This window comes from Amblyomma americanum, chromosome 1 (genome assembly GCF_052857255.1).
Source record: "Amblyomma americanum isolate KBUSLIRL-KWMA chromosome 1, ASM5285725v1, whole genome shotgun sequence".
NCBI classification, from domain to species: domain Eukaryota; kingdom Metazoa; phylum Arthropoda; class Arachnida; order Ixodida; family Ixodidae; genus Amblyomma; species Amblyomma americanum.
This window is the reverse complement of record NC_135497.1, coordinates 23,647,666-23,670,947: the sequence shown is the minus strand read 5'-3', so window position 1 is coordinate 23,670,947 and position 23,282 is coordinate 23,647,666. Positions and strand designations below refer to the sequence as shown.

The following is a 23,282-nucleotide window of genomic DNA, read 5'->3' as shown; positions in this document are numbered from 1 at the left end:
CTAGTCACAAAATAAATGAACACTCTATATAGTGCGCAAGACACCTGCCTGCAAGGGTCCATGAATTTCTATGAAGTGTGGTCTTGCTTGTGCGGGCTAACTTGAGGAGTATTTTCATTGCCAGGAGTCGTCGCTTGAAGGATGTGGGAACCATAAAGGGGACAACAAGCACTCACGCGTAGTAATGGATTACAGCCCGCAGATAAAATTGTGAGCCCATGCATGACAACGATACGAGTAGTGGCTTTGGCAAGGACAAGCAAAAAGAAAGTGCATTAAGCTTTCTAAACAGGGGGCGTTAAATCCAGCGACCACTAGCATGCCGTTGCTTACTGGTTGAAGAAGTGCATACAACTCCGTCTTAATTACGTTGTTACTGTTACTTTACATTTCGAAACTGCACTACGGCTGCAGGAGAGGCGATAAATAAGGAATGTCGAGCAAGGGTGAAATCAAATTATGGCGCTACTCAACGGAATTATTATTCTAATGTTAAGTTCGTGAAAAAAATGAGAAGAAAAAACAAGCTTTATCTCTCAGCGGTAATTAAAAAGCACAACAAATTGCGATGAAACATCAACTTCACTCATGCAAAGAAGTGTGTGGTTTTATGTAAGCCCCCGTGTGTGGTTTTGTTTTCTTCTGATTCTTTCCTCTTTTTTTACACCGCGGCGGAAGATCACAAAGTCTGTCTGCTTCGACCAACGACGGGTGCCGAGAAAGAAATTATTAGCTTTAATTTGTCGAAAATTAGAAGGCACTTCTAAATTTTCTTCATTCAAAAAAAATCTGCTTGGAGGTTCTGCTTAGAAAAGAATGCCATCTTACGATTTATGCTAAATTAGTAGTACCACAATACCACTTCTTATGGAGTTTAAAGTACGCGTGGGCTATATTTATGGTTTAGCTTACCTCATACAGGTGTTTGTAGCAGTGCCTGTTCTGCGAAGGTGGAACATGACGCTTCATTGAAACAATATGAGTGATCAGCGGTAGCGAACACGTGAAATGGGAATGATCTCTCAAGACTGTGTTTCATCAGAACACTATCAAAACAACTCATCGTAAGAGTACAAATGCAATGTCAGCTAGAGGATGTCCCTAAGAGGACGTCCATCACGGCAAAGAATTTGTCCCTGAAAATATTTTCTCTCTATCTCAAACACCCTATATTTAGGAATTTTTTAAAGTGCTCGCTGAAAGATCTGGTCCAGAGAAGTCGAGTATGCTGCGAGGGCAGTTTTTTTTTTTTTTTTTTGCCAGCCACACGTTTCCCGTCTGCATGTAAGTTTGCGGCATCGGTTAATCGGTCGATTCTTCGATCGATCCCCTGATTTGTCAGCGCTCATGCACGTGCACGTCAAGTAGTGTTCAGGCGTTCAAGCGGCCTTGCGAATCTGGCTCCGGTTCAGTAAGCTCCCGAAGAGCCGATGCGCGGCCACCGACGCCGCTGATGTGCGTACCATGAAGGGCACGGGCTCTCCGGCGTCCCGTCCTCCGACGACCCTTCTCGAGCGGTGCTGCTCCGACGCTGCACTCGGACATAAGGGCCCTGCATGCAGAACACAGGGCTTTGTTTAAAGCTTATCGCAGGCTCAGTACATGCCGACTGCAATGGATTCTTCCTCGCAGGTACTCCTCGGTATTATTTGCGTCGGAAAAGATTAGGGTGATTAGCGGAACTGCGCAGCTCGATCGCCGACTGCTCAGAAAACGAACGCAGTGGGTGCGAAAAATTGTTTACCATCCTCAGACTATAAATGCGCAAAATTTCAACGAAGTTGTCTCTGTTACACGTCCTTCCAGCAAGTCGAAATGTTGCGCTGAAGAAAATCGAAAGTGCTGAAAATTCTATTAAGTATGCATGGTAATTGCGCACCAAACAGCCTCAGACCTTCAAAAGGCAGAACGAATGAAAGTCACACTTACAACAAGACGAGTGCCGTCTTCTTTTGATTGAGCACCATATAAACCTGCCAAGCGAATCGGCGTGGAAGGCTTATGGCTTATGGGGGCTTAACGTCCCAAAGCGACTCAGGCTATGAGGGACGGTTCGGCGTGAAAGTTATGCTGAAAAGGACTTCAGTGCTCATGCAGTCAAACCTCGATGAAAGCCTTCCGCTTTGAATGTTATTTAAAAGTAGCCGCGGAGGCTTTGCAGTTGACAGGACCTTACAAGCATACGCCCCCCTCCACGCGCGCGCGCACACACTCAATGACGTCGCTGTCGGTTACGGAGTCAGGCGTGTGCCTGAATGGATCTCCGTTTTGGCTGGAACGCCGCGATTTCTACCGGCGCGTATAGCGCAGGAAAAGCAACCCGAGTCGCGGAAAGACGGCCGCCGCAAGCAAACGCGCCAACTTTTCGCCTTCAGAACGTACCGTGGATTCTGATAGCAAGCGCAGCAAAAAAAAGGAAAAGTGAATGGGGAGTGTGACGAAAAGAGTTGTTTAAAGGCTTTTCCATCGTGGCACAGAGGAACACTGCTTCGCATAAGCGTGGCAGCATCACTTTCTGTTTTACGGAGTACTCGCACCAGCAAAGCAATAATTCACGCTTGATCTCTGCTAGTGGCCACCGAGAGCTCCGCTAGCTAGAATTCTGAACCAGCTGCGACCAAGCCAGAAGCTTTTCCAGGCGTCTAGGGTAGACACAAGTGTCGCGCAAGCATACGTCAGCAGAAAGCAGAGCTGTTTCTCTAGCTGCGGCGGTATTTTACCCGCTGCAGATAATTTATGTGGAGACATTTGCACTGTCAAGATTTCAAAAATTACCTTTTCCGGTGGGATGGCGAAAAAACGGTGACATCTTTTAGAATTAATTGGCCATTCTCATGAATGATTTACACTGCTGGAAAATTCCGCGTCATAGGTTTGGTAGCAGGTGGCCGAGTTTAAAAAAATATATTTTTTTTCTTTTTTGACATTGAAGGGATTAACTTTTTTTTTTGTGTCTGAAAACAGAGTAAGGGAACCCGGGGTGCCCTGAGAGCACCATTTGTCGCCGGTGAACCGTAGCCACACTTTGACGCGATTTGAAGCTGATTATCCGAGTAAAGTGCTCTGTTTTTACAAGAAGGCTGAACGAAATGCATGAGCTTAGCTGTCCGCTTGTTCCTCTTGCCTGCACCGTCACTTTTACGGGGGAATAAATGATCATGACCCAGGTGAATGTTTGATGGTCACATTCAGTCGAAACCAGAGTGATCACCTTCACCGATGGCTGCGAATGCGACTGCACCGCTCGTACAAACTGTACAGACTCAGCAGCCTGTTAGCTTACTCAACGTTGATGGCCATAGCGCCTGGATGCTCAGATGCTCAACTTAAGCGGGCTGCACGTTTTAGTAACTGTGACACTCCATCCGGGCACTTTTTACCATGACGCGTGCAGTCGGATAAGATGCACGACAAAGGATGACATTTGTGCGAGACGCGTGTATACTGGAGCGATCAAGTGGTTCGCGCGAAAAGGGTGCTTTTGAGCGCACTTCTCACTGCAGTATCAAATATGGCTGTAGTACACGCGAGCACGATGAAGTTAATGCCAGTTTCCGGCCCTGCACACCTTTCACTTGGGCTGCTGATGTTGAGCAGAGGGTGCTAGACTTCTTTTGAATGTGGCGTGGTGACGTGGTGTTCACATAGAAATCATGGACTGCGCCGTCGTGTCGCGTGGACAGACTTCCGGCGACCCCACTGTTAAAATCATTCTAACATAGCCGCCACCGATCTTGCTTCTTCCTGTAGGCTGTGCAGTGATTCGGCATCATCACCTTTATGCGAAAACCTCACATTTGGCGGAGTCACAAGTAACTGTTTCAGTACACGTCGAACTATTGGCGTTGTGACGTGTCTGAAAGTCGGAATTTTCGAGAACCTTCCCGTTATATAAAATAATGTCGAGCGGTATGATATACTTACGTTCGTCGGCGTTGTATATCTTCCAGAACTGCAAAACAGAAAAAAAATTAATTAGGACGTTTATTTTTATTTGCGGCCAATTGCATAGCGCTGAACCGCACTGGGCTGCTCAAGATGATTAAAGTAATCGTGTGGGTCGCAAGATAAACATCACGTAGTTTACTGACACTGCTTTCGAAGCGTGGTGTCTGCGAATGCCGCGGCTCGGACATCGGTACGCGCAGAAGTTTGCGCGTGACGACGCTCCGGTAATAAATGTGCAATGTCTTCTGCGCTTACAACCGACTTTCAGCCTGTGACGGTGCTCAGGGAGCCGCATCTTCATGGAAGGCTCACACGAAAGTGCGCTTTGAAAAGCCTAAAGCATACTTTGGCATCACACCATGCTGACCGGATACCACAGCGCCTCTGCGGCCCAGAGCGCTTGCCTCGGGATGACCCTTTGAAAAAACCGCAAGCTTGCTAACACAGCTCGTCGTCCGAATAGTGGTCGAGGGGCTGGGGAAAGGTGTTTGCGGAAAAGTAGCACTCAAAGGCCTTGCCTTTTGCCCACATTAATAACGAAGCGTGTATCCTCTCGGACCCGCCGCGGTGGCTCAGTGGTTAGGGCGCTCGGCTACTGATCCGGAGTTCCCGGGGTTTGTTTGTTTTATTTTTTTCTTAGACAGTGCCTAAGAGGAGGCCAAGGCTAAAGGCTAAGGTTTGGTTTATGGGGGTTTAACGTCTCAAAGCGACTCAGGCTATGAGGGACGCCGTAGTGCAGGGCTCCGTGAATTTCGACCACCTGGGGTTCTTTAACGTGCACTGACGTCGCACAGTACACGGGCCTCTAGAATTTCGCCTCCATCGAAATTCCACCGCCGCGGCCGGGATCGAACCCGCGTCTTTCGGGCCGGCAGCCGAGCGCCGTAACCACTCAGCCACCGCGGCGGCTCCGCTAAAGGCTAAGAGCCTGACGAGGCCTTGGCCCCGACCGCGAACCCGACCGCGGCGGCTTCGTTTTTATGGAGGCAAAACGCTAAGGCGCCCGTGTGCTGTGCGATGTCAGTGCACGCTAAAGATCCCCAGGTGACCGAAATTATTCCGGAGCCCTCCACTACGGCACCTCTCTCTTCCTTTCTTCTTTCACTCCCTCCTTTATCCCCTCCCTTACGGCGCGGTTCAGGTGCCCGCCGATATATGAGACAGATACTGCGCCATTTCATTTCCCCAAAAAACCAATTATTATTATTATTATTATTATTATTATTATTATTATTATTATTATTATTATTATTATTATTATTATTATTATTATTATTATTATTATTATTATTATTATTATTATTATTCTCTCGGCATGGCGAGGAAGCTAGCTCCACGAGCAGCGACTCAACGTTGGCCCGTCGGAGCGTTTCGTCACCGCGTGCCGATAGTCGAGCCGTCGGTCCTTTAGCGCGCGTCTGTGTCCCTGCTTCCGCTCTGAAATGGTAGGATTAAAGAGCCGAAGCAGCGGGTGGGGGGCCGTAGTGAGCCAACATCGATCAACCACTGCCGTCGTTTTTAAGAGTCCCGAGGCCGTATCTTCTCGGCGTTGCGGTACGGCTTCCCCCGGGCTCCAAATCCTGGAGGGTGAGGACACTTTTGAGCGTCACAGCAGAAGGGGGGCTCCTCTACCTCAGTGCCCGTCAGCAAACCTGATGACCCGGGAGGGACGGTACATTTCTGCATATGCCCATCTAAACGCAGGCAGCGAACACACGAGCTTCTGCTAAGGTCCGTGGGCAACGCATTATTCCAGTGACAGAAAGGTAACTTTTTATTAGCGTAAGGACCGCATATCAGTGGAAAATATTTGGCGGTTGTGCACTATTACCGATGCATGCAAAATATAGCGCGTATTGCCAAGTAAAAAGGCGGTCATCTCTTTTTATTACTCTGCCGCATTTAACTTGTGTTGCTGCTCGTTTTTTGTAAAATAACCGCCAAATAATGGATTGATATTGCAGCGAGTACGCCCGTTTAATTGGGAGGGTTAAAATTCGACCAGCGCATGCGAGGATCGTATTGATAACCGCGAGCATTGCGGCAGCAACCAAGTTGGCCATCATATTCAGCTGCAACCTGTTGACGTTCCGACGACAGAAAGCCTGCCGACTGCCGTAAACGGAATACCGAAGCGGGTGCACCCACCGTAAATTGCGTCGCGGCACAGACGTTCCGGCAGAGAATAGGAGCGACTGCACACAACCTGCCCAAGATCAAAGGCCATACTTCAAGAGTGCGTACGGTACTCGGCGGGCGTACAAGGAGAACAGTTAATTAGCTTCCCCCCGATAACGGACCGAGGAAATGTAAAAGCCACTCGACGCGAGCTGAATAGCAATCGCGAAGAGGGGGTGCCCGGTGAGCGGCTTTCTCCCAGGTATGCGCGCCACTTGGCATCTCGCCACCGGGGCCGCCGACGCCGCATGTGCGTGGTCTGTAGCGACTGCGTGAGAGCCAGGTCTGCCAAGTCCTATGTCAGTGGACTTTTCAGAGTTCTTGTAACTGAATGGGCATGGAATCGAGAGTCTCCGCAAATAAAACGAGCGTGGTAAACGTCAATGTCATGCAGCGTTAAGTAAATCGTTGTTTGGATGCAAGTACAGCTGCAGACGGGGATTGCGCAATAAATAATAATAATAAAAAAACACGTTTTAACAAGAAAAGGTGTCGGCAGACAAGTGCGTCTCCACGTTAGGGTAAGCGATACTTTTGAAAGGAATGGCCAACAGATGCGGTTACGAAAGCGAGGAGGAATGCAGCTGGGTGAAAATTTTCCACTATCGTGGCGATAAGGTGCGGCCAGCAATGAAGCCCTTCGAGCGAAGTTAATCGGATTACTCTCGGTCCCCGTGGAAGGGCGAGCATGTAGGGTGGCTCGTCGAACAGTATAAGCAGCCGAACGTGTAGCCAAATGCGTATCGTGTCTGCTGTCAACATGTACGCCGGCTCCGCAGACTCCTGCGGTGCGCACTTTCCTGTTCAAGCTCGAGGAGGCGACGACACGTGCGCAGTGCAACGACACCATGCGAGCGACACCATGTGCGGACCGTGCACCATGGAGCTTAGGCGCTTTTGCACCGTTGTTTCTGGACGGACGACACTTTACTCTGCAGTTATTCGCAGAGCAATGCGGCACGTATACGCTCTCGTTGGTACCTGGAACATGCCGAGCCCCATGAGGACATCGGAAGACGCCGTGGAAAGTCGGCTGGGATTTTTTTTTTCTTGTTTCACGCAGCCGTCAGGACCAGGTGAGGCACCCACACTCTGATTATGTTAGTGCTTCTTCGGAAGAGAGCAGGTGAAAATAGCGTGAACACATAACGTGAGGAACTCAGAAAATATTGTCGTTCCACCTCCTTTTGGCCAGTGCTGCTCCAAAATTATTGTTAGCATTAATGGCTGCAATTACAGTGGGGAGGCCGTTTTATTCCTGGAAATACATGGTCGAAAATAATTACTGTCGGGAAACTATATTGTTATGTTAGAACAGTTACTGCATGAAGTTGGTGCAAACGAAGTTCAATATTGAGTGAGCTCAGTAAAGCAAGCTTGTCTTTCCGTTTTGAAAGAAAATGAAAAGGAACTAACCAGAAACGGCATAAAGTAATAAATAGAGGTACGGTCAAACGTAAATAATCGGGAAAATAATAAATAACATCAAAACCGAGTTGCGAGTTCGCGCTTCGTTTGCAACATGACAGTTTCTTGTCTCGTCAGTGGCGTTGTGTTGTTGCGCGCAGTAACCAAGAATCAGAATCAACTGGCTCGTTTCAGCGCTGCTTCGGTTTAGCGGAGAAAAAATAACGTGCACTCTTTATTGTACTTTGCAAATGATCATCTACTTGTCAATCAATACATTTCATTACGAGACGCTGCGGTCCACTTTACGGTTTAAAAGGAGCGGAGCAAAAACGGCCGTATGGGCGACCTTGCTCCGGTAGTGATTCTTTGATTTCGGCCAAGAGTTATTTCGATCCCCGGTCAATAATCGGTTAATGCTCCATCTTTGCGTCGAGTTGGGATGCGCGCTGTTATTCGGTAAGGATGCTTGCTACTCAAGCGCGACCTCCGTCAACGCAGTGGAATGGCAGCCGCATATATGATGATATGCGCAGTTGGCTGTCACTAATTATTACCTCAGAGCTCATTCAGCTCTGCATGCAGATATCAGAAACAAATTTAATTTAAGAAATACTAGATTCGTGTTTGCGCTTGAGAGCAGTGGGTTGCGTTGGATACCCTATTGAAAAATGTGTACAGGTTTGAATAGGTCGACAAATAGGATTATAGCACATTTCGTTTAACATTATAGGATGAAGCTTCTAAAGTGATTCAGCCTTTCAGTGACTCCTTAGGGGAGGGAGTCTATAACTTCGATTACCCGTGGTTAATTACCGTGCACTTACATCACACAGTGCATGCCAGTCGTGGGTTCGAACCCGCCCACTGCGGTAGCACGTCGATGGAGGAAAAATGTGAAAGGTCCGTGTACTATGCATTGTTAGTGCTCGTTAAGAACCCCAGGTAGTCGAAATTATCCGGAGCCCCCCTCTACGGCGTCCCTCATAGACTGAGCCGCTTTGGGACGTCCATCCTATAAAGCCAAACCAAGTGTGCCATAATCCTATTTGCTGACCCATTCAAACCTATATACATTTTTCAGTAGGGTATGGGTAAACAGTCACGTTTGTGCTCTGTCGCAGATAAAAGGCAGTTGCTACTGTTATGGGAAGCAACCGCCCAACTGTTGGAACAGTGTGGCAGTACACGCATATGTAATGCCGCTTCTTGGAACGTGCTCGACAACGTCTTCTTCCTTGAGCCTGCGACGAAGCTCGACACCGCCTGCATTACAACTTGGGACTCCTGCTTGACAACTTCCAGTCACGTCTGGCGGTTATCAGATTGGCCTTTAAGCATTTTCAGCTCTGCGCGTACACCGCTAGCCGTACATTGAACTCTGCAGTGCTGTTTATGTTCTGATCTGAGTCAGACTGCGGGTGAATGGAGGCACTTGGCGTTCCTGAGGTAGGGACAACAGCGTTTTGTGCAAAGTCACGTACCATATCCTCGTCAGACCCCGCGTACATTATAATGCAAACCTGTATTTTGCTGCTTTCTTTTTAACGCATCAGTTCTGCAGCTTGAGTAGCATTGGCAGCTCGAGAGTACTTACTTTCACCGGAATAGCGGCGCTCTGAGCAGCCGTGCAAGTTGGTTGCTTCGTCTCCAGAATCCTGCCTCCAGCGGCCAAACGACTCCCAAGTTTCTCGCGTTTTGCCGTGAGATTATTTCTAATTTTGATTTAAATGCGTACTCTACCGCGAATATATTTAACTAAATATGCGTCATTACATATTGTTGCATGTTTCTCAAAGCATCCGTAGCACAGAGCATGTATAAAGGTCATAAAGAACTGTTGGCCCTATACGGCTCCCAGACTTGAGAAATATATTTTGATTAAGGCTGACGCACCGAACTTTTGTTTGGGTCTGACGAAGATATGCCGGACTTGTGCATTCTGAACCGCTAATCGCAAAGACACCTCAGTGATCTCTCAGAAATAGGGGGGGGGGGGCATTAATTTTAGACTGGACGCTCAGCTAAAGCCACACATCCAGCATCTGCTCTTTTTCTCCTCTTATTGAGAGAAATAACGGCCGCATACAAGCTCGCGCAGAGAGCCCGCGATGTAATTGGCCACGCATGCTGACTCAGGAAGCTCTGATTCAGAGCATAAATGGCTAAACGAAAAATAAAAACAGTTGAAATCATTGGTTGAAGTATCGCTCGGCAGAACGCAAATGAACCTGAATGCATCGCACACGCACCCGCATCCCGTAACCGTCTGCTTTTAAGCACGCATCTTCACAACAAACTTTGCAGCTGCAGAAAGCTTAAAACCCTCTGGCGGAATACATCCTTTTTTTTACGATCCCAGCGGTCCCACTGCCGTGCCTTTCTCTGTGCAAGCGAAGCGGGGGCACATGCATGTTCCGTGATAAGAACACGATTATTAATGGGACTATAGCGCTGCCTCGGCATGGCAGCCTCGGCGTTCACCCAACTTTGGTCACCCCGGTCGAGTTTTGCGTGAAGGAATCACCACATAGCCACCTCATTCAACAAATCCCCGCTTATGGTTTCTGTGACTACAGAAAGCAGGCATGCAGACGGCGCTAGCACAGTTACGCAAAAGAGACAGTGCATGCTCACTTCTCGCTTCCTTCCCATATATTAGTCGCGGTGCAAGACGTGCAGGGCGCACTTCTTGCACCCTCGGTGTAAAAGAAAGAATGAACTTGTAAACATATGTTATTAGCAGCTCATTCCGTGACATCACGCTATCGTTAATGGTATAGCACAACTTTACAACGCTTTGTAACCAAACTGCTGGCCAAACCAGCAGTTTGGCCAGTGGTTTTGGGTTTTGGGGGGAAAGGAAATGGCGCAGTATCTGTCTCATATATCGTTGGACACCTGAACCGCGCCGTAAGGGAAGGGTAAAGGAGGGAGTGAAAGGAGAAAGGAATAGAGAGGTGCCGTAGTGGAGGGCTCCGGAATAATTTCGACCACCTGGGGATCTTTAACGTGCACTGACATCGCACAGCACACGGGCGCCTTAGCGTTTTTCCTCCATAAAAACGCAGCCGCCGCGGTCGGGTTCGAACCCGGGAACTCCGGATCAGTAGTCGAGCACCCTAACCACTGAGCCACCGCGGCGGGTTTTGGCCAGTGCCAAACTGTGCATTGGCACTGCGAGGGTTAGGACACGTAACAAGGAGGGGGAGGAGGAAGAGGAAAGGCAGGGAGGTTAACCGGATGAATAACCGGTTTGCTACCCTACACGGGGGGAAAGAAGTGAGGACATAAAAAAAATGAAAGACAAAGGAGAGTCACTCTGAAAAGTCAGCGTTCGTAAAAGTCACAGCTTATCGTGCAGGCCAGAAGTTCGTAAGAAGCGGAGCAGTGCCTTGGAGGCCATTACCGCCCCAAGTAAACAAATGGCGTTACCTCTACTCTGTCTTTCGCGCTGTTTGCGAATGTGTCTCCCACTCTTGGTGGCTGCTGCGCAAGACATGTCGTACTAACAAGCCCGATTCGCCACCTTTTCACCAATTCGCCCCTCCTGTTGAACTTAATGCGTGACTCAAGTTTCCATCGATGTCCCTCACTGACTCTTTTATAGCGGCAGAAAGTGCAGGAAGCGTTATATACCTGGCAGTGAGGCGGAACATGTAAGTGACAAAATGTAAGTGGCACAGTATCATCATGACTGTCCTCTGTGAATAGCCTGACCAACTGTTCGCAAATTACTCGTGTAGAAAGCGGCCACTTGTATTCCAGCCAAAGAGGGGTGCGGTTCTTACGCACTAACGCGCTGATCATTTTACGTCCTGCGAGCATTCATTCGCGGTTCTTTCTTTACGTGCCTACGTAACCGGAGGGTAGTGATTAGCACGCTCAGCTTGTCTGTGGTGCAGCGTTAATTAAAGCGCTGCATCGCTCCTGCCAGAGTCAAATGCTTGACTCTCTGCCAAGGGCGGTGAAGTTTCAGTAGAGATGAGGGACAGGAACGCTTGCGTGCTCTATAGTGACGAAGTAACATAGGGTGTCGAAGTCAGTGTCGATCGCTTCCGCTCCTGCCGCGTGATCTTCACAAAACAAACAAACAAACAAAGAACAAAAGCCAGCTAACCAAACAACTGACTAACGAGCAAAAATTTTCTAGTCAATATCCTTGCGAAATGTGCCTTTCCATTCGAAAATTTTAAGGCTAGCTCACATTACGTGGGAAACGGCACTTTCACAGCAAGTGCAACGGCCTGAAAAATTGCCTTCGCATCGATTGCGAGCTGTAGCGGAAGTTGCCGCAGCTGCCTTTCCGGCAGTGCAGACTTTCGAGGCCCGCATGGAGACAGCCTGCGCCGTCGAGCGCATGTGGTGACGTCAGTGACAAAGCGTCTCTGTGGAGCGGCCCTGCTTCGACGTCATGTAGCGAGTATACAGGCTGGCGCCGTACCCTCTGCTGCTCTGCGGAGGCACGTAAACACTGCGACCGCTCAGCGCATTCGACGGCCATCAGGGTCGGCGCCCGTGTGCCTTTGCGGGCAGTGAAACGCGCGGTAACCTGCTGAACGACCTCCAACGCCCGGGTGTGGAAACTTCCAGTTCCGAGTGTGGAAGTTATTGTCTTGCTCTCTCCTATTAAGCCCCTGCGTTATATTTTGTAGCCGCTTGCTGCGCGGCACAAAACCTATGCAAGAGGTTTACGTGGACGACTAAGACACAGTATAGTTGTGATTTAATTAAGATGCCCGCCTACTGACGCGCAGGGTGTACTTTATTTATTTATTTATTCATTCATAATACCTTACAGGGCCTAGAAGGGCAGTGAGTAAGAAAGACAAAGGACGTCATAAAACCGCCGCGGTGGCTGAGTGGTTATGGCGCTCGGCTGCTGACCCGAAAGACGCGGGTTCGATCCCGGCCGCGGCGGCGGAATTTCGATGGAGGCGAAATTCTAGAGGCCCGTGTACTGTGCGATGTCCGCGGACGTTAATGAACCCCAGGTGGTCGAAATTTCCGGAGCCCTTCACTACGGCGTCCCTCATAGCCTCAGTCGCTTTGGGACGTTAAACCAAACCATAAACCAAAGAACGTCATAAGTACAATATGAAAACCACAATTGTCTCGTCGGATTAGAGGCACAGTACACGATAAAGGTGGCCAGACCAGCCTACTTGAGACATCAAGCGACGCGCATAGGGTCTACCAATGCACGTCATATTGGGCAACGCGCCGTTAATGTCATTCCCCCCCCCCCCTTTTTTTTTGTTCAAACGTTCGCAACTGAACAGCTTTTCCGTCAGTTCACGTGAACCACAGCTGGATGTCTTTATTTGGTTCATGCTTCATTTTCCCTTGGCAGCGTTTCCTATGTGTGTAGACGCCATCACCGGCGTCGTGTCCTGGTGTAAAGTCGGAAATTATAAGTCAAGCAATACGTGCGTCTTTGTAATGCAGAATAGCTAGTTGACGTTTTCGGACAAGCAGCATGCTACGCACTGTATCATCAAGCGTAATTATTAAGTCAATAGCAGACAAGAAAATAGAGACTTGACGGGAGATTAAGAGCACAGACGTATGTTGCAGGCGAAAATTGGAAAGACGACACAGTTTCGATTAACTGTGTCACACTGAGCTAAAGTGGCACAATTTTCCGCGTGTGTAGTTGCTATGTGGGGCGCTAGGGAGACTACGTTCCTGCCGTTGTTCGCTACTAATAAAAATGCTCGATTCCGAACAAATACTGGACCATTTACCAACGTTTCAGTATAGCATGAGCGTCAGGCAGATAAGTTTTCTGTCCAGTGTCCACTGACGAAGCTTGTTTATTTGCGCCTGCAGAATGGGAGCGCAGACAAGCGTGCCTGGGTCATCCTATAGGCAGAGGCGCTGTCCTAGGCTAGCCGAAGTGCATGCCTTTGTTGCACCTTGTTGTATCGTTTATGCGATTCGTCCACGAGCTCTTTGTACTATCGCAATTTTCGCACTGACGTTCTGCCTCTGCCACTTAGTTTCGCAACTGTGCCTTCACATACGTCACCACCGGTGTTTATCTCATTTTGGTACATTGTTCTCGTGGTTACACGGAGCCACTGGCAGTTTTCGGTCGTTGCTCGGTCTTATCCTGCCTATGTTTGAACGACACAGCTGAAATGGGAGCATCAAAACAAGAAAATTTTACTCCATGAAGGCTATTGGAGCCTTTGATTTTCACTTACACGGTGCTAACGCGGGGTAATGTGGTGTAGAAGTCTTTACAGACCTCGCTTATGTTTCTTTTCTAGAAGGTAATACCTTCGGGCTGTTCTTTTGCCGGTAAAGTTCTGTTCGAGTTTGGAATTGATGCTGATGGCACATCTGGGTGTGCGTAAGGTCTGGCGTACTGCACATAGGTAATGAAAAATTGGGTCGAAAAGCGCGAAAATGCCTCGTAGCACCCGTTTTTGAAAGCGGGATTAGCACAGAGTGGACATCATCATGGGGGGAAATAGCAGTTCTGTCCCCTTCTAAACGATGATATCGGCGTAATATTTTTATAGTGAACTGCGATGAACGCTGCTAACCAACCATTACAATGACGTGTAACTTCTGGCCTGTTTTTTTATTATTCGAATATCACGTGACTGCACCTATTTCGTTCGGTTTGGTTTGATTTATGCCGGTTTAACGTCCCAAAGCGACTCAGGCTATGCGAGATGCCGTAGTGAAGGGCTCCGGAAATTTCGACCACCTGGGGTTCTTTAACGTGCACTGACATCGCACAGTACACGGGCTTCTAGAATTTCGCCTCCATCGAAGTTCGACAGCCGCGGGCGGGATCGAACCCGCGTCTTTCGGGCCAGCAGCCGAGCGCCATAACCACTCAGCCCCCACGGCGGACTCCCCTTCTGTATAGGCAACCTGCAATGAAGTTTGCCACGTCGGTCGCAGTGACGTATCGCACAGCCTATCGATGAGACCACGTAATTTATAGGCGCAACTGCAGTGCTTTTTCACGCCGCCTGCCTGCGTTTATAGGCATGAGCTCCCGCGCTCTGTACAGGTCACACAAGGCGCACGTCAACTAACTGGGCCATGTCGAGAGGCAAAGAATCCTAGGAAGGCAAGGAAGGAGTTCATCATCTAGAATATGGTCGCACGTTTATCGCGAGCCAAGCGGCTGAAGACAGCGGTTTTGTGGTGCGCAGTGGCACAATCGCAGCGCCGCCGATGTAGTGAAGGTTGCCTAAAGCCAGGCACAGAAATCCTTCTTCTTGTATGCTCAGAACGGTGGAAGCCGTTCCTTGCACTTCACGTCCAGTTGTCAACAAGGCCCCGTATGAGATTTTTTTTGTGGTCAGCGTATGTTTTATATTTTGATGGAATCCACAAACGCCAGACGGGTTTTCGTCGAACCCTTCAGTTCATTGTCTATACATTCATCGAAATCGCGGTGGGCGTTGCCGAAGTACCGCCTGGGAATGGTGATGACATAAATGACGACGCAGTGCACGCTGCTCATAGACAAGCACGCACAGTGTTGCCAACAAAAGCGCGATTAAAGCGGGAAAAAAAGACGCACCCCGAAGGGATCCGTGAAGGGAGTCGCGGCCACGATTGCTTACAAGTGTGTCGGCCATCGAGCAGAGAATGATCGTATCCACCGCAAGCTCTACAGCATATACAGGGTGCTGCACCTAAGACTTTGCACAATTTTTAAAAATAGGCTTTTTGAGTTGGAAGAGCGCTTTTTTTCACTGTACCATTGTCAGCAGTGTAGTACATCAGGATACAGCTGAAACGTGCTACTTAGCTGGCTGGTTAACTAATACTGAATTGTGAACTATTACCATTAGGCTCCTTTATTATTGAAAGGCGTGTAGCACACCGTAAGTAACATCCATATCAATTTTTAAAACTTCGGAAACACGGTTACCCTCGGCGCTGTGGCCCAACTAATTTGCCTATTTCGACGAGTTGCGCGCACTGGAGAGGCTGCTTTGCCTGCAGGCTTCCCGACAGCGCACGTACTTTGGCGCGATATAGCCAAACTTTGTTGGGCCACAGCTCCGAGGGTGAACGCGTTTTAGAAATTCTAAAAACTGACTTGGATATTAATTACGGTGGGCTACACGCCCCTAATTAATTAAAGAGCCTAACAGTTACAGTTGAGCCGCCGCGGTGGCTGAGTGGTTACGGCGCTTGGCTGCCGGCCCGAAAGACGCGGGTTCGATCCCGGCCGCGGCGGTCGAATTTCGATGGAGGCGAAATTCTAGAGGCCCGTGTACTGTGCGATGTCAGTGCACGTTAAAGAACCCCAGGTGGTCGAAATTTCCGGAGCCCTTCACTACGGCGTCTCTCATAGCCCGAGTCGTTTTGGGACGTTAAACTCCCATAAACCAACCAAACCAACCAGTTACAGTTAAAAAGTTAACTATTCAATATTGTTCACCAGCCTGCTAGTTAGCAGTTCTTAGCGGTATTCTGATGTGCAACACCGCTGACAATGCTATGCCGAAAAAAAGCGCTCTTCTAACTCAAAAAGCCTATTTTTAAAAAATCGTGCAAAATCTAAGGTGAAACACCCTGTATATCCCCCGAAGACCATAATATGAATGTGGATTCCGAATGACGAGTCACCAAAAGGCGTCACCGTTCACGGAAACGCGCAAACATTTGGAAATGAAGAATATCTCTCTTTTGTGGTGGCTGCACTCATTACCAAGCGTGCGCGCAAACATCGGCTGCGCGCTCCGCAGTTGCACGACGCTGCTCGTAGCAGCTGCCTTGGCCGTTCACCTCGGTTGTATTCACACTGCAGGCACACGTGGAAAGCGTTGTTGACGGAAAGTTATCATCGTCCCCGCCTGCGCTAATATCAAACAACGTGAAAAGGCGTGCGTTTAGTTTCAGGTGTAAACAAATTCCGGCTTCGATCGTTTATAAACTTGCACAGTATTCGTCAAAAATAAAGAAGAGTAAACGAAGTTCGCTTTAAGTAATGTACTAGTTTGTGTACAATGAACTGGTTTTGGTTTGGTTTATGGGGGTTTAACGTCCCAAAGCAACTGAGGCTATGAGAGACGCCGTTAGTGAAGGGCTCCGGAAATTTCGACCACCTGGGGTTCTTTAACGTGCGCTGACATCGCACAGTACACGGGCCTCTAGCATTTCGCCTCCATCGAAATTCGACTGCCGCGGCCGGGATCGAACCCGCGTCTTTCGGGCCAGCAGCCGAGCGCCATAACCACTCAGCCACCGCGGCGGCTCTGTGTACAATGAACTGGGTAAGCGCTTGGTTATCAACACCGAAAGGAATGTTTTCTTTGAGCAGCATTAATTACTGCCATTAATTCGGCATGCGGCGGAACATAATAATAGCCGGAAAATCCTCAGATAAGTAATTATGCTTTGGGAATGCTAAATGAGCTTTACAACTGAAACCTCACTCTAATCAGGGAGACAGCATTCATTCCAATATTATTAGAGCTGCACAAATAATCTGGATTGTTTGTGAACAAATACGGGTAGCATGATGCTGAGAGCTCTTGGAAGGTGGTTTGTTATGTGAACAATGGCCGAAAATCTGTCTGGAGAGAATTAGCACCGATGGAGAAAGTCTCACCCAACAGTCCTATTCTCGAGCCTGACACAAGTTGGTGTACATTGCTTGTGTTGATAAACTGTTAGAAAAAAGCAAAAAAATTGGTTTTTGAGGAAAGGAAATGGCGCAGTAATTGTTTCACATCTCGGTGGACAACCGGATCCGCGCCGTAAGGGAAGGAATAAAGCAGGAAGTGAAAGAAGCGCCGCAGTGGAGGGCTCCGGAATAATTTCGACCACCTGGGGATCTTTAACGTGCACTGACATCGCACAGCACACGGGCGCCTTATCATGTCACCTCCGTCGAAACGCAGCTGCCGCGGTCGGGTTTGAACCCGGGAACTCCGAATAAACTTTTTACAGTTGTTGCGTTTTGTCAAGTCATGCAAGACTTGGCATAACGGCGGGGTTGATAAGCGTCCTGCCAGTACTGTTTATGCAGCGAAAGGAAACTGTGCCGATGAGCGATACGTTTGGCGACTGAAATATATATTGAGCTCGGAAGTGTCTTGCTTGCGTGCTTGCTTGGCTTGCTTGCCTCGCCTTGCCTAAGTCCCTAGATCAGCGGATCTAGGGACTTAAGCCTTTCCTTGCCTGCTGCAATTTCGCTAGGTTTCAGCGGGCCTGTTAGTGGGTGACGAGTGATGTAGTGGAAGAGTTCGCTCGTACTTTGCACAAATTCGTGAGTATTTCGCTTTTTAAACTCTGTTTTCCCTGCACCGTGTTCTTTTTATGTGTGATCTTTCGCGTTTTATTTTTCTGCGACAGCGGGGTAACAATGCTGGTCGTCCCTAAAATATTAAATGTTTGAGGAACATTGTTTAGGCCGACGCTGCCACTTATTATACTCTATTGTCCCTTTGTTTTGGCGGCCGGGGGAGGTTTCACGAGACCAGTGCTTTGTTTTGCAAGCGCCACAAGTCACCTGTGCGTACAGCGGTGGCCTTGGGTGCCCTTTCTTTTCGCCTTGCGCAGAAATGCAGCTGAGGAAGAAGGCACATGAAATCGGGAGAGGGGGAGCGCAGGGGCCCTCCATAGAAATGCTGTTGCGTGTGGCTGTGCTCCGTTTAAAGCAGATCAGCAGACGAGAGCAGAGAGAAGCGTGTTCGCAGTGAAGACGCGGGCGTGTGCCATCGACATCGCAAGTTAATGGACACCTTGGGCCATGACGTTCTTTGGCCAAAGATGCCCTTGCGCCATTAAAATTTTAATGCAGTCACCATAATCATCATAGTACTTCTTTAAAGGGGCTCTGAAAAATCGTCCAAGGAGAGCACATAAACTCGATCAATCCCTACGTTCTCTCGTCATGAACACCTGAGCCAAATAATGCACTTTTGCACGCAGCAGGGAGCCCACAATCGCGCGCGGATGTTGGCGAGTCCTTTCCGGCGAATTTTTCATGCTCGCGCCCTCCTCCGTCGCTCGCCTATGCGTAGTTCTGTTCAGAGGTGGCTATTGGTTAGATAATTTCAGGCGCAGGTATACCATGGCCGCAGCTAGTCAGCAGCGTCGGTTCGGCAAGTCAGGAAGCTGCGCTGAAATTTAAAGTTAGACTATACAAATAACTCGGCTTCTACAAAACGCATTTAAAAAATTCTTGCTAGAGGATATTCGTGAATCGGCGTCCGTTAACATCCCATGAATACAGCGTCTTTTTGAGGGCCCCCTTAAATTTTCATTTGTAGTGAACAAAAACATTACTTGATGTCGCTTGCAGACCCGCTGCGGTGGCTCAGTGGTAAGGGCGCTCGGCTGCTATGGTTTGATGGCCATCTGACACGGAATCGTCCACACATGCTCTCTGACGAAAATAAAGTTTTTCCATCCATCCATTATGGAGGCAAAACGCTAAGGCGCCCGTGTGCTGTGCGATGTCAGTGCACGTTAAAGATCCCCAGGTGGTCGAAATTATTCCGGAGCCCTCCATTACGGCACCTCTTTCTTCCTTTCTTCTTTCACTACCTCCTTTATCGCTTCTCTTACGGCGCGGTTCAGGTGTCCAAAGATATATGAGACAGATACTGCGCCATTTCCTTTCCCCAAAAAACCAATTATTATTATTATTATTATTATTATTATTATTATTAAACAAGTCGAGTCATTCTGGCAACACTGTAGAAATATGTACACTCTCCACTATCGAGATTTCAGAGTAATCCCTTTTTCTCCCGTGCGTTTGGAGTACACTCTCGCTTTCCCACGGGCGCGGTTTGTTGCAGCCTCAAAGGGTCAATCTGGTAGCCACAGTTTCGAGGAACGGTCATCGCCGAGGCCCATCTGTTCCAGTGTCATCACCACAAACTGTTTTGCCAACCGCGCTTTGGGCCGTCAAAGAGCGCCACCGGAGACACCCAACGCTGTGAGCGACGGAGCCGCTGACAAGCGGCTAAAGCGGCGCGACGCGGATTATGATTGTCTCCTCGCCACCCGCCTTACAAGACGCGGAAAACACGCATTGCGCCGGAGACCACTCATGATAACCACAAATCGCACGTGATACTAGCGAGTCCCGGTTCGTTGAGGGCCACGTGCACTGGCGCTGTCGGCTTGGGGTCCACAAGTGTCCACACCTTAGGCAATCGGAGTCTGAACGATGTTTTTTTGTAGTTTGACAAGCACACACATTCAATGGTGATTGCGTCTTTTCACTTTACAGCATTTCCTGCAAAAGTTTGACACAGCTGGGTGATGGAACCGGCTCGGACGTGGCGTGGATCGGACGCTCGCGCGAACGCTCCTCGCTTCACCCATGCCCACCGCTGAATTCAGCGACGGTCAACACCGCTCTTGCCTGGATTTCGTCTTCGAAGCTCGGATAACGCCGTCGGACGCATCGGCAAGTCCCTTTTGGGCGCTCGACTACTGATCCGGAGTTCCCGGGTTCGAACCCGACCGCGGCGGCTGCGTTTTTATGGAGGAAAAACGCTAAGGCGCCCGTGTGCTGTGCGATGTCAGTGCACGTTAAAGATCCCCAGGTGGTCGAAATTATTCCGGAGCCCTCCACTACGGACCTATTTGTTCCTCTCTTCTTTCACTCCCTCCTTTATCCCTTTCCATACGGCGCGGTTCAGGTGTCCAACGATATATGAGACAGATACTGCGCCATTTCCTTTCCACCAAAAACCAATTAAAAAAAAAAGTCCCTTTTTGCCTGTTTCTACGGACTTTTCTGCGTTTCGGCTCTCGCCTGTACGCACGGCCCGCTAGGCCCACGCCAGGCCTAGCGACCCCGCTCTGACGGGGCTGTGCCGCATTATCTGAGTGGGATCTTCCTCCAACACTGGACATGGAAGTCACCGTGGAGGGGGCTGACATTAGCCCCGAAGAAGTTTCGCACCAATATGGTTGGTTCACCTTCGGTGAATCGAAACGCTCCGGTCACGAACGCCAAAGGAATAACCCCGCGGCACACAATGGAACCGATCGCGCCCAGGGACAGGGCAGCATGCGGCACTCTGCCGACTCCTCTGCGAAAAAGCTTGGCCGACGACTTGCTCGACAATCGGTGGCGTCGAACCTACCTCGCCTACCCAAGGGCCTAACCAAGGTGATATTCCGGCCATCGGGCGGCCTCCGTATACTCGAGAGCTGTGGCCAACTCGGCATCTTTCAACTCATCCGGGACGCCGCGGGCCTCACCTTGGCAGAATCATCTGAAGACCGCATGCTACTCAACTTCAAGCAACACACCATACTGGTGGCCACCCATTCCGCGGTACGAGTGGAACGCTACTTAAACATCAAGGAGCTCATCTACGGCGCGAACAAGATCGCCATCACCTCGTATGTCGCCACGCCGGATGGCAGTGGTAAAGGAGTGATCCAAGGCGTTCCGAAACATCTATCGGACGCTGACATCCTTGCGAACCTTCAGCATCCAAGGAATCCTCCAATATGTGGAGTCCGGCGCATGGGTGCGCAGTCGCAGACGGTCCTCATTCTCTTCAACGGTGAGCGAGTTCCCCGTTGGATCAGCTTCGGTGGTGGCATGATTCGCTGCTGCCTCTACAAAAAAAAAATACGAAGTGTGTTCTTTGTGCGGACAACTCGGACATCGCAGAGACGTTTGCCCGGACCCGAAAAACGCTCGCTGCCGCGGATGCGGCGTGGCCAATCCTCCTGAGACACATAGCTGCGAGCCTGAGTGTGCCTTGTGCGGTAAGGGCCATGAACTGGGCAGCAACAAATGCCGCGAAATCTACCGCACTCCATACATTGTCAGCAAACGCCGCTGGGAACAGGAACGCCAACATCTGACCCAGCATAGCCAAGAGTCGCCGCAGTCTAAAGAGCGACGCAGCCGCTCCAAAAGCAGGGGACGAACAAATTATAGACATCGATCCAGCTCCTTTCCACGACTGGAACCGAGAGGCCAGTCCGCCTCCAAATCCAGGACTCCTTCACACCAGCCACGGAACCCCGGTTTGAACCAGGACGCCGTCGGCACGCAAAAGGTAGGCTGGGCAGATAAAGCCTCCCAGAAATCTAACTCCAACCCCTCTGAGCTAGCAGACCTGAAAGTGCTGGTAGGGAAATTACTTCGTGAGGTCGAGGACCTAAAGAAAGAAAATGCCGCTCTAAAACAGCAACAAATGCAGGCTGGGTCACCGCCTACGACCGATGGCGCCAATAAACCTACCCCCTCTACCTCCGCCGGAGCGGACATGCATGCTGAATCAACGCGGGCACCCCCGCCTAAGCGAAAAGCAGGCGATTCCCTGTCCGAAGGCCAAACACTAGCCGACACCATTCACAAAATTGAAGAAGCGCAAACGCAGACTAACAGCACCCTCATTCAAGTGCAGCTTACAATGACTTCCATCATGGAAGAATTATGCAGACACCGGCAGGAATTAATTAACTTAGGCAGCTGGCAGCAGGAAGCAGAGAGCAGGCTCCTTCCTCACAAAATTCGCAAACCCGCTTCTTCTGAAGCGGTATCCGACTAGCAACAACATGGCGCCACAACCCAATTACACCATCTGGCAGTGGAACTGCCGAGGATTTAGCCGCAAACGAGCTGTACTCCAACAATTCCTCAACAATAGGGACGGACCGGACTTAATCGCACTACAAGAGACACAAACTAATAGCAAGCTAGCTGGGTATCAATCCTTTTCATCGGGGGGTGGAACGCTTGGAGTCACGACTCTTGTCAAACGAAATATTGCGGTAGTACACCACGATACCCCAGTCACAAATGTCACACACGTGCTAGTCGAATTAATTCCGCCTAGGAAACCCGACCACAGTCTGTTTGTGCTGAATGTCTATAGCAGCCCAAAGTTACGGAAAGCAAGCTTCGGCCCGCTTTTTCAGGCAACCCTGAAGCTCGCAGGCAATCACCCCGTCATTTTCACGGGAGACTTTAATGCCCAACACCCGGCTTGGGGTTACGCACAGGAGGACATTAAAGGTAGAAAACTGTGGCTTACCGCACAACAGTGTGGGTTGACTCTTCTTACAGATCCACTAGTCCCCACCCGCTGCGGTAACAGTGTTTCCAGGGATACGTCTCCCGATCTGACTTTTGCTAAAAATTCGGGCACTCCAACATGGATAAACACTCAACAAAATTTCGGCAGCGATCGCTACATATTGGAAATAGTGACCTCAACTGGCCCCAAACGTCGTAGCGCTCGAGCCCCCACCCTTGTCGATTGGGACACGTTCCGCGCTAAAAGAGCCGCCCGAGAAGCTGATACCCCCGAAATACTAGACATAGATATCTGGGCACAGGATCTTTGTCAAGATGCCAAAGCAGTCACCCATACGTTAGACCAGGCTGACCACCTGGAGATTGCGGACAGCCGGCTTCTTCACCTATGGGAGGCAAAGAGAGGACTCGAGAACCGACTCAAACGACAGCGGTGGAACCGCAATCTGCGCAGAAGAACAGCTAGGCTAAACAAGGAGATCGATGATCATGCAGCTAAACTTACTCAACAAAACTGGGATGACATATGCAACCAAATGGATCGCAATATGGGAGTCTCTAAGACTTGGCACTTGCTCCGTCATCTACTTGACCCTACAGGTAGCAGAACCACCCAGAGGCAGAACCTGCAGAAGCTTGTGCATGAGTATGCAGGCCCACCAGAGGACCTTTTTCTTGAACTTAAAGATAGATATATTGGCAATGCTCCTATCCAAGCCTTCCCAGATTATGCTGG

At 49.5% G+C, this 23,282-nt stretch overlaps 1 protein-coding gene across 1 annotated transcript in view; it reads right to left on the bottom strand.

The window, feature by feature from the left end:
* Window positions 1–23,282, bottom strand: part of LOC144111340 (trypsin-1-like) — a 73,335-nt gene that overhangs the window by 24,547 nt on the left and 25,506 nt on the right. Inside the window, exons 2-3 of the mRNA XM_077644614.1 lie at window positions 3,925–3,952; window positions 1,464–1,552 (exon numbers count right to left, since the gene is read on the bottom strand). Coding sequence (XP_077500740.1) covers window positions 1,464–1,552; window positions 3,925–3,952 — 117 coding nt within the window. The remainder of the gene's footprint in view (window positions 1–1,463; window positions 1,553–3,924; window positions 3,953–23,282) is intronic.